The 12,164-nt window shown below is 37.3% G+C and overlaps 1 protein-coding gene across 2 annotated transcripts in view; it reads left to right on the top strand.

Moving 5' to 3' along the window:
- Positions 1-12,164, top strand: part of MIB1 (MIB E3 ubiquitin protein ligase 1) — an 88,092-nt gene that overhangs the window by 25,014 nt on the left and 50,914 nt on the right. For both annotated transcript variants that reach the window (XM_050915733.1, XM_050915734.1), the window contains exons 6-11: positions 2,254-2,458; positions 4,063-4,246; positions 4,565-4,709; positions 5,889-6,022; positions 7,088-7,195; positions 11,111-11,308. In XM_050915733.1, the coding sequence (XP_050771690.1) occupies positions 2,254-2,458; positions 4,063-4,246; positions 4,565-4,709; positions 5,889-6,022; positions 7,088-7,195; positions 11,111-11,308 (974 nt within the window). The remainder of the gene's footprint in view (positions 1-2,253; positions 2,459-4,062; positions 4,247-4,564; positions 4,710-5,888; positions 6,023-7,087; positions 7,196-11,110; positions 11,309-12,164) is intronic.

The following is a 12,164-nucleotide window of genomic DNA, read 5'->3' as shown; positions in this document are numbered from 1 at the left end:
ATAGAGTTTTATTCAGAAGTGCCTTGAGGAAGTGAAGAATTTGGTGAATGGAGACCTCATGGAGTTCAGTCAGAAGTGCAGTTTTGCACTCTGGTTGAAATAAGCCTATGTACCAGGAATTCCCAGACTGCGAATTGTGAATGTCTGAGTGAGGAGCCTTACTGAGGAAGACCTGTGTGTTGCACTGAATACCAAATTGAATGAGACAGCAGTGTGCTCTCATTGCAAATAAGGCAAATTTCATAGTGGGCTATATTAGGAGGATGATGGGCAACAGAATAGGAAAAGTTATTATCCCCCGCTTCTCAGTGGTGATGAAGCTGTGTCTAGAATTCTATGTCCTGTTTGTGTCACTGTCCGTCCATCTCCTCTTCCCTCCCCTCCCAGTTTTGAGAAAATGTAGAGGGTCTGATGGTGGACTGCTGAAGTGGTTAAGAGACTGAGAGGACGTGATTTGCAAGGAGGAAGAGCTGGACTTTTTTAGTCTGGTAAGAAGGAGGTTAAGAGGTAATCAACTAGCCACCTACAACCACTTGAAGGGTGATTGAAAATGATGGCACCAAAATTTCAGTAGTGGCAAATGGCATAAAAACAAATAGTAGCGGCCTTAAGGCCACCTTAAGTGACTTGAGAGGTTCAGATCAGATATTGAAGAAATTTTCTGTTACACCTACAGCTCTATATTGCAGCACTGGAAGAACTTACGTGGAGAGGTTGTGGAACCTCAGTCCTTGAGGGCTTTCAGGACTCAGTTAAGCAAAGCCACAGCTGACCTCAGCTGGTTGTTAGTTCAGGTGTGTGGGGGGGATATCAGACCAGATGACCTCTAGAGATCCTTTCCTCCAACTAATGCTTCTGTAATTCTTTGCTGTTTTATATCTGCCTTTCTTAGACTTCCCTGTCTCATCAGGGCTGTCTCTGGGATGATTGCTGTCTAAGTTTTCTATCTAGTGAGTTCCCTATCAGTAGCTTTTCTGAAGAATAAATCTTTGACTTTGTCCTCTGCAGAAGCAGCTGTTTTCTATGTCATGTGTGTTTTGCTGTGAAGGTGAAGGGCGCAGACTGAAAATACCATTCCATCTATAGGTCCTTTAAGCTAAGACCAGGACAGAAAGAAGTCACCGGGTGGTCATAGAAGTCAAAAGTCCATTGAACATGAGCATTTATTAATGGCATGTTTTCTTTCTCAGCAGTTTCTTCTTCAGTAGTATCAGATTCTCTTCTTTGTCATTCTGTTCTCTGGAGACTTTTAGTGCTGCAACTCGTGCTGCCAACATCTGGTGTGGATTTCAGGCTCTGGAATCAGTCTCCCTCCAAATAATGTTTTTGTCTCTATGTGTCAGGCTATTTGTTTGTACTTCCTTATTGTTACAGTGGAAGGACCCTTTCTCCATTATTACCTCTTGCTTGGAAGAGGAAAAACAAACACATCCCCCCGGCCCTGAGACAGCAGTATTACTAAAGGAACTCTGCTCACCCTGTCCTTTGCCACTGGTGTTGCCATTGAACTCAATCTACATGACTTCTGCAGTTGTCGTACTCTTCACTGTTCTGTGGATGGCACCAGATACCATCCTCTGGTTCTGGCAGTGAGGAGGTCCACAAGTGTGTTCTCTCATCAGTTAACACAGCTTGACGTGTGTGAATGTATGCCATTTCCCTCCAGCTAATGATTTTTTGCTATGACACGTCTTTTGAAAGCAGGCACTGTCCAGGGAGAACGTTTTAATTTTAAACTTGCAGCGGTTTTTTTGTTTGTAGTCATCTCCCCGCTTACAAGGTTAAAGATTTTCATCTTTGGTCGTTTTGGAGGTATTCTTTTGCCAGTGCTTTCTCCACGTTCAAGGACTGACTCAATTCAAAACCACTTTCTATGGGCCTTCTGCTTATCTTTCAGCCTCTGATTGGATAGATGGTGCTTTGTGTATGACTTCCAAAATTATCAGAGCTTTTATGTATGTAGATGTCTACCACCATATGATAGCTGTTACCATCCCAGTTAGAGCTCATAGTGGAGCCTGTAACAAGGATTTAGCATTTGCCAATGTCATTGCTATTTGCCTTGAAAAATCAACAAGAAACACAAAATTCCATAGCCAGAGGTTCAGAGTTCTTTTTTACCTCTTCACTCCCTTTTACCTATTGACCACTACAGTTGCAGAGACATTGAGTCTCAGAAATTAACTTCTGTTCTTTAAATTGCGTGAAAAATTAGTGTGGTCCTGTAAACATTTTCTTCTTATTTAATTTCAGGTGAGCAAAATGGTAACAGAAACCCTGGTGGGCTGCAAATAGGTGACCTTGTAAACATTGACCTTGATTTGGAAATTGTACAGTCTTTGCAGCATGGTCACGGAGGATGGACCGATGGCATGTTTGAAACTTTAACAACAACTGGAACAGTTTGTGGCATTGATGAGGATCATGACATTGTAGTACAATATCCAAGTGGCAACAGGTTTGTTATATAGCCTTCGTCACTGATTCTCACAAACTTCCTTTGCCTTCAGCACTTGTGATCACTTGGTGCCAGAAACTTTCTGTTCTCCTTTTTGTGTCTATTAAGATTTCCTTGAGAATTTTTATATTCCTTCTACAATGTGTAATGAGGACTTACCTTTAAAGATGCTTTAGTGGGAAAAGGAAGTTTGTTGCCTCTCTCACTTGGTGAAAATTTTAGTCCAAAATAAGGAATGACATTCTGGACATCTTATTTCCAAAATGTAGTGTTTTAAGCAGTAATTTCTTTTTTGATTACCAAGTATCCCATGGTTTCAAGAGGAGTGGTAATAGCAATGCACTGCGGGTTTTCAGGAAAATGGGTTAAGAGGACAGGTGAAAGACTTTTTATGTTGGGGATCTTGTCTAATATAGAGTGACCTTGGCATGATCTATATCTAGCGTTTTATTATTCAAAGGAATGTTAGTTTATGTAAATATGGACTGAGAATGGGAAGTGTTTGGGAAGCTGTTGCCAAAACCGCTCTCTGCAAGCAGTTTAGGTTTGAAGTTCGATGAGCTGCATCCATGCTAACAGGATTCAAACCCAGCTCTACAGCTGGATCTGAGCTGGTATGTCCACGTGGTTTTGTGTTGTCTTGCTCTCAAGTATTGGGCTTATCTTTAAAAAGAAGCTGATGAATGGAATATCATTTCAGTTGTATCTGGAGGCTGACCTGTTCAGTTTGTCCAGAAAGGATTAACAGTGCATTATTCATTCAGGCTTTCCCTCAAGATATGGTTTGTTAATATTTTAAAGTAATGCAAAACAAAGCTGTTTTCCTAGCTAACAAGCTGAAGGGATGCAAGTGGCTTTTCTTCTAACAGTCATGGCTGCAGAGCCAGTGAGAGGAGCTGCTCTGTCTTGTGGTTTCCTCCCTGACTTTGCCCTTTATAGAGATTATCTGATGCTTCTCAGCTAAATCAGATAGCTGAATGAAAGTCAACCCCAGACCAAATGGCACATAAAGGAGAGATCACCTTATATATTAGACTATAACTCAGCATAAAAGCAGCTAAATGCCTCTAAACCAGTAAAATTTATAGTACAGATTAGGATAGTTTGGTTAAAAATTGAGGTGGATCTAGGACATCCATTTAATTGAAGAGTGTTTTTATACCTGAATGTTGCAGCTTTTGACCTAGGGGGCAGGGGGCAAGATTCCATGTTCTTCCCATGTTGTTTCCTAACAGTCCAATCCTTTGTGAGACAGCTTAGATCTTCCCCTTTTCAACCAGTCTCGTCTCCTTCTCTCCCTGGAAAAATAAACAAACTGTATAGCTACTTTCAGGACTATTATATTGCTGTCAGCTTGCTTCCCCTTAGGGAGGATATTTCTTCATTGCTTTTACAAATGTACATCTCTGAAGATTACCCTGGAAATATTCAACTAATGAGCCACAGACAAGTTTATGGACAAAAAATGGTTAACAACAAATACGCCATAGTATCCAATTGTAGAAAGTTTGTAGGCATACAAGCAGAATCTTGTCCAACAGATAATTTTTATATATATATATTTCACTTTGCATGTTTAAAATCTACTTTAAATGATTGTCTAGGTGGACGTTTAATCCAGCTGTTCTCACCAAAGCCAACGTTGTCCGAAGTGGAGATGCTGCTCAAGGTGCAGAAGGAGGTACCTCTCAATTTCAAGTGGGTGACCTTGTTCAAGTATGTTATGACTTAGAGCGAATCAAGCTTCTTCAGAGAGGTCATGGAGAGTGGGCTGAAGCAATGCTTCCGGTAAGTAGTTGTGTGTTTGGATTCATAGAATGGTAAAACTTGTATAATATTTCTAGTTATGATTGGTAATGATATCTGGAGGTTGTGGGAGTCAAAGTGATTTTCTTCTAAGTTAGAGAAAGTGTATTTCAACAAACATGGTGTAATACTTGCTCAGATGTAGTAATCTGCTTAGCCTGATGAAACTTAGCTAAAGGTGTTAGTGACTGTACTGTTAAAGAGTGGACTTCATAAAATTTGTGACTTATTATAAAACATTAAGATTTCTGAATATTTTATTTTTAGTATTATTTGCACTTGACGTCTTCTTTAATGCAGACTTTAGGTAAAGTAGGCCGGGTCCAGCAGATCTATTCAGACAGCGACTTAAAGGTAGAGGTTTGTGGGACATCTTGGACATATAATCCAGCAGCTGTCTCGAAGGTGGCATCAGCAGGATCTGCTATAAGTAATGCATCTGGTGGTAAGTTTGAAGAATAACCAGTAATGTATGTATGGCAAGTATTTGTGTTAAATAAAAAATTGTTAATAAGTACTAGTACATAGTTTGTATGCAAGGTTGATAATACTCAGACTTGGGGTTTGGCTAATTGATGTTACACCTTTGAGAAAGATAGAAGAAAAAGCTTGCAGTCAGTATGGAGATGGTGGTGGTTGTTATCTTGATAAGGTGCAAAAACTCCAAATCAAATTTGGGATTCTGTTTGGCCACAGTGCAGGTATGTCTTTGAAGGTCTGCTCTAAGGACTTTAAAATGTAAATGGTTGGAAGGGACATTAGATTGGAATAAGGACTAAGGCATGAAGAGAGTGTCACTGGCTGTAGCAAGCAGACTCCTTGTTTAATAGGTGATGTGGGATAGCAAGTGTAAGCGAGGGATCTGTTGCAAGTGGTTACTCAGGATAATATTCTTTCCTTAAAATTTCTGTCTTAAAGTTTAGTCAGACATCCTTTGACTAATTACAGTGGGATTTTTTTTTTGTCTATGTAATCACATTTCAGTTCTGTTGAACCTGCTCTCATTCATCTAATAATGAGGCAGAAAGACTATCCAACGTGTTTTATGTTCTGCTGGCTGTTTCACAGATCAATTGAACTAGAATGTTTTTCCTTTTTTTGGTCATAGCTAGTTGTTTTTTTCCTCTTCACATATTTGCTTTAATGCCAAGAAACCTTTCTACGTAGTTTTCTAGACTTTTTCCTAGGGAGGCATAGATACAGTGAGTTTTCTGCAATAAAGACAAAGTCACAGTGGCCATAAAACTAGCTAGAAGAGAGTATGACGCAGTGTTTCAAATCACAGAGCACGGGATATACCCTAAGTTAAGCTAGAAGACTAAAAAGCCTGTTATATCAATATGTAAATTCATGTTTTTACCTTGTCCCTACCCTTCTATATTCTGTGGTAGACAAGCTATTTGTGGTTCAATCAACTTTGAAATGTCTGATGTGACAGTCTCAACTGTCTAAAGGGTATTGCAGTGCAGCGCTTACTCAGAACTGAATAATAACTTACAGTTTTATAGTGGTTTATGTATTACTATGTATATGCCTTTAGAAACATGACAAACTTAGCTGTTATTTTTCTGTTCTTGTGTGATTAGAATTGTAATCTTAATTGTCTTTTGTTTAATAATTATAGAGAGATTGTCCCAGCTATTGAAGAAATTATTTGAAACCCAGGAATCCGGAGATCTCAATGAAGAATTGGTTAAAGCTGCTGCCAATGGAGATGTTGCTAAAGTGGAAGACTTGCTAAAGAGACCAGATGTAGATGTGAGTGTTCTGTTTTGGGAGAACCTGTTCTGGGGACCTGTAGTACTAAAGGAAGTAAAGCTGTCCTAGATACGCCTTGCCAGTCCAGTCAGTAGTGTGTCTGCATAGAAGTAGTACAGCTGGTTCCGGTGTCTCTTCTCCCATTTGTTGTCCTATGAAATGTGTTGGGGGTGTGTGAAAATAGTGCTTTACACCCTTTTTCGCCAGACAGATTTTGTGTTCTATTGTCTGCCATGAATTAAAATACCTTCCAGCCTCTGTCTGCCAGAGTTGGGGCAGAGAACCAAACACCTGCAATTAGTGAAGGGTCTTCAACTTCTTTTGTTTCGAGGGGGATAGAAGGAAGGAGGGTAGATTTGGGGGATTTTTTTGCTGTTGTCGTGGGTTTTGTTTTGGTTTTTTAACTCACAAGGTAGGTCATCTAATCTGTTCTCTGTCAGGTTCCTTTTACCAACTTGTCTAATCACCTAGTACTGAAAAGTCTAAAAGAAAATGCTTAGGAATTATAGGATTTGATTCAGGGAACATGTTTTAAAATCACAATCAGATGTTTTTGTCACTACAGCAGTAGTAATTCTTACAGATAAGAGACTAAACTCCTTCAGTTCTGAGGGTTGATTTGTAGCTCAAGATTATATAAAACATGGTATTTTGTTCAGACTGACTCCTGTTGTTGCCATAAATTAGAAAATAAAGTTAAATATACCGTAGAGCAGAGGACTGGTATCATTCTGAGACCTGTTCTCAAAATCTTGCCTTTACAGTAGCGCAAAGATGAAAGTTTTTAATCCAACTATCGTTAAAGTCTTAACATTTGAAATAAATCCATTTCTTGCTTCTTTCCTTCAATCTAGCTAATGCTATAGAAATGAAATAGAAAAGACCTAGGAGATTGTCTATATGTATGAGAAAGGCAGCTGTCTAAGAATTGTTCATTTGGTACTTTCATATGTGTGCTGTTGCTTTAAGTTTTCTAATACACTTGCATGTATACTGCTAAAGTGTCTCCTAGGTGTGTGTGTGTGTATCTTGCAACTTATTCTCAAAGTACTGATATGCTTCCAGGTGAATGGACAATGTGCTGGACACACAGCTATGCAAGCCGCTAGTCAGAATGGCCATGTCGACATTTTGAAGTTGCTTCTGAAACAGAATGTGGATGTAGAAGCAGAGGTAACCTAAATATTTCAAAATACACTTTGTGTCTCCTTGAGTTTTAAACTTTGCTACATACAGAAATAACAATTCTGTTGTAGTTGCCTTCTTTTTAAATGTCAGAGCAAGTGAAAAACTGCTTTTCTTACTGTGATTATGTTCCCAAATTATCCTCCTACTAACAATATTACAAAGGGTCAATATCTAATTCTTTAGCACCTCCATTTAAGTGAAATATAATGCTAATATAATAGAGCTATGTAAGCTAGTATATGATTGTAGTGGATGAAGCCTCTTCTTTATTTCCTTTATTTCATTTCAACAGTAGAATGCAATAGGCTAGCACACTGCCTGTGGCATTCAGAGAAAAAGATGTTGTCAGATGCTGCATCTCCAGCTTCAGATACTTGCCATGCTTCTTATATACAATGTTCGGTTAGGAGACAGTTTTCCATTCTTAACTAAAGCAAGTTTGAGCAGAAGGTAATAACAGTATTTGGGTAGGAACTGCCAACTCAGCTTCCAGTTTCTCTGTTTTGTTTTGTTTTTTTTTAACTTCGCCCAAAATGGAAGGATTTCTTTTGTTTAGGTTTTTTAGAATTATTATTTGTGAGAAAATTATCTATCAGCATACTGTGATATTTGCATTTTGAATTGATTTTTGCCTCGTTTACTTACACAGAATGCACTGATATTGCAGCCTTTGCTCATTTTGTGAAGCACAAGAGGGATCTGTCAAATTTCTCTTAATAAGAATATACGTTAAAGCCTAACAGAATGCTTAGAAGTTAATAGTGTGCCCAGTCATTGTTTGCATAACGGAAAAATAACTTTACATGCTTGGGCATTTAGCATTATATTGTATTTGATACACAAAAGTTAGAATATGTTAAAACATTAATGAAAAAATGATGTAATTCTTGGAACTAAAATTATTTTTATATTCACAGATACACTGTTACTTTGAAAGTTTTCTGCTAAATTGTAAAGATGGCTTAGATTTGATGCAGTACATACTTGCTGTGGTCTGATTTCTGTGAAGTAGCTTCATTTTAGAAGTAGTGCTTTCACTGCAGTACATAGCATATACTGCTACAAACTAGACTAAGCTGCTTTTCATCTGTGCTATGGGATCAAAGCCGCTGTATTAATCCAAGTGGTGGACTGGTACTTTCTTCTCTGGTATGAGGAAGGGTTAGAAGCATTAGAGAGGGAAGTAGAAGCACTGCTTAAACAGCTTCAAGATAATACACCTGGTAATCTGCTAGCAGTAGAATTTTTAAGAGTTCATGTTTGCTCAGGCTTCAGAAGTATTGTAACACTAGCATTAAAAAATTTTCAGGGATTTTATTTGAATTTTCAAGCCTTTTTCATGTAACTTTGAGTTGCTTAAGTGAAGATGGTATTCCTACTTAATTATATAATTGCATTTTGTAATATTAATCATATATATAATATGATTAGATTAATGACTGTATGTTTCAGGCTTTAAAAAATGTCAGCTGTCTGTGAATTAAGGATGTGAAGACTCAGCAGAGCCATCCCATTAAGCAGACAGCAAAAATTTAGTCCATTTACTTCACTGTTGTGGTCTGTGGTATGGAAGCAATGGATAAAAATCCTTACTTTGCTTGCTTTATAGCTAAGTTGGATATATTTACGCTTACATACTTAGCAGAGTATACACATTCATGATGACATTTTCTGGGGATGCCCTCATATTGTTGTCTCCTGTGTACTTATGTCTCTGACAGCTTAATGTAGAGTACAAGTAGCCTCTATTTAGTCAGAAAACAATGTTACTGACAGAGCTCAAAAAGCCTGATGTAGATATTACATAGTAAAAATACTTAACCTTCTAGCCTGCAGAAATTAATGGGTATCAGTTATTATATTGACAGTACTGACAATATTATATTGTTGGCATATATAGAAATATAGTGCTTTTGATATTTAGATTTATATCTAAATATAAGTCTTAGGACAGATGCTTAATTAGTTGCTAGCTTTTTCTAGGTATATTAATATGCTACTGTGTAGAAACTACATAGTGGGATTTAGCTCCTGAGATTATTTGTTTTGATGCAGAGCTAAAAAAGGCACGTGCTTTCTTGGACCTCTACTCATTAAAGTAGGAAGTCTATACATTAAGATTTTATAAAATCGGGGGGTTGTGTCTCAAAATTGGAATATGTTAAAACTGTAAAGTATTTAAATAAATTATATGGGGTTTCATCAGGAAGTATCTCAGTGTACTTTGCAGACTGCAAATATGAAAAGACAAATTACCACATACCTGTGAAGCAAAGTGCTCTGTAAATATAAATGTTGTAGCAGTTTAACACTACTGTCATGCTCTTGATAAGTTTCACTTCATAATGATCTTTGTAACTAGATGAGAAATACAGAGAAGTTCCCCTTTCTGATCCTTTCCCCTTCCAAATGGGCAAGCTTTGACTTCTTTTGACTGTTTGTTTTGTGTTAGATGAGCCTGAGAAGGAATCCTGCTATCTTAGAAGACAATTTCATAGCATGAGTTGATTTGGAAGGCATAAAAATATCTTGTTTTCAAAAGCTACTGAAGCTGCTGTTTACTGCACTGACAGTCTTGAAAATCGTATTCATATTTCCAAAAAGATATATATTTGATAATTAGCAGATAAGTCTCCTTGCATCATTTGTTAAAATGCTGGAAATAGTCTCATTGTTATCTTGTAATTGTGCAAATAAAATTTATTCTAAGAACTATTAATTTGCACTGATGTAAAATATATTAGAAATGTGTTACACGTAACAAAAATAACTTTCAAAAGACATTGCTGAAGGAGAAGCAAATTGATAAGAGAAACTAAGCTTACCCAAGAGAGACATCCAGTGCACCCTTGATCCGTCATGATTTTCTCCTCCTTACGATTTTCAGTATTTCTCTGTTGTCAAAATTAAATCCTACAAATACATAGTAATAGTCCACTGTGCACAAAAATTTAGTTAGAAACTAGCTTATGGAAGTTATTTCTTTGAACCCTGTTATATACCTTCCATTTTACTTCTAGCTTTTGTATGCTGTCATTAATGCTGAAATCAGTTGATTAATATTTAAAAATGTTTCATGTAGTACAGTCTACTCTTACAGATGTTAAAATAACCCAAAATGACAGATTTATGACTTTCATACCTTAATTCTCAGTTTGGATGAAACTGAAACAATCTGAATTTAATCAGAGCTTTAATGCTGTGAATCATCGTCATAGAATCAGAACTTCTGATTAACTTCAGCATGAATCCCAAATTTCCTTTGGAAAAGGTTTATTAAGTGAAAGCTAAGACACATATAATAAAACCTAATAAATATTAGCTTAATTGTATGAACAAGGCAATTCTCTTGTCTTGTACCATGATTTGGAATCTGTAACACTTCCTGGGTTACAGGAAGAGCGACCCTGGGTTACTGAATGTAATGGTGTTTTTGAGTTTTGGGGGTTGCGTTTTGTTTGTGGTTGTGTGTTATGGTTTGGGTTTTTTGGGGGTGGGTTTTTTTTTGTTTGGGGTTTTTTGGGGTTTGGGTTTTGTTTTGGTTTTGGGTTTTTTTTTTTTGACAGTGGTGGTTTTGTAGTAGAAACCTAAATGATCTATTCGAGTTTCTGATGAACACATCACACAAAGATTCAGGGCAATAGTTGTATATGGTATAGAATATCGTATGTCGTAAACATGTATGTTTGTATGTGAACAGACTCTTCATCTTCTATTGCTGTGGTCTGAGCAATTGTTTTAATTAGGTATTTGAATGGTATCATGGTTGTCTAATTTTTCTTTCTCTTTAAAGAAATCAAATATGCACAATCATTCAGTTTAATCTTTGTGTTTAAACACAAAGGAAGTGTGGAATATACTGGGTCAAATTACATATGGGTCAAAATGTTTCTGCTTTAGGACAAAGATGGAGACAGGGCCGTCCATCATGCAGCCTTCGGTGATGAGGGTGCTGTGATAGAGGTTTTGCACCGAGGCAGTGCAGATTTGAATGCTCGCAACAAACGCAGGCAGACTCCACTTCATATTGCTGTCAACAAAGGTCATCTGCAAGTTGTGAAGACTTTACTGGACTTTGGCTGCCATCCTAGTCTCCAGGTAAAGTAAATATTAATGTAGATTCACTTTTTAGCTATTGAATTTTATGATTTGCTGTGTGTAGGTGATAGAAGAATAATGGAAAATAGAATTGAAAGGAATTGACCTTGTCAAGTTATCTGTCCCAGCCTCTACCTCAGCATATGATCAGCTTTAATAAAAATGCTATTAAATCTATTTGTTTTCTTGACAGCTAGATAGGCACCTGATTTATTCTAGCCAGTTGATGTTAATTGATATTTTCACAGACTGTAGTTATCTGTAATTGTTAGCTTTCTCTCCAGATTTATTCCTCCTCTGTTGAATCCACAGCTGTTTGCTCCTTCTGCAAGGGACAGCTTTGCATCTTTTGGCTGATGATGCTGTGGAGTGTTTCATTAAAAGAAACCTTTTTTCAGGATTGACCTATCATTGATAGAACTATTTAGCCAGCTACTCTTTTAAAAATGTTCAGCCTTTTATCTAAAAAGCCCTCATGCATAGGGCCTCAAGTACCATAATTTCACAGGGAGTTTTATCTATAATGAATGTGGGGGAAGCTGTGACATATGAGTGCAACCTGCTGTTGAGAAGGTAGAGTAGAAACCTGTCAAATATCCAGGCATCCACATTCTGCATGAGCTGAATGCAGCTGTATGCAGTGCATTAGTAAAACAAATCAGAGTGGGTGAGTTTGAAGAGGTTTGGAACAGAAAGGAAAAGCTGTAATATCCTGGTCAAATCAAGATACACAGTAATTACACATCTACCTCCTTGTTTTGCCATGTCAATAATCAGTGATTTTTTTGAAGCTGTATATCCACATAAAAAAAGATGAGCAAACTTTCTTGAAATTAGTGAATATAGTGATTGTTTG

The sequence above is a fragment of the Gymnogyps californianus genome, chromosome 2, assembly GCF_018139145.2.
Source record: "Gymnogyps californianus isolate 813 chromosome 2, ASM1813914v2, whole genome shotgun sequence".
Classification (NCBI taxonomy): domain Eukaryota; kingdom Metazoa; phylum Chordata; class Aves; order Accipitriformes; family Cathartidae; genus Gymnogyps; species Gymnogyps californianus.
This window is presented reverse-complemented; position numbering and strand designations above follow the sequence as displayed.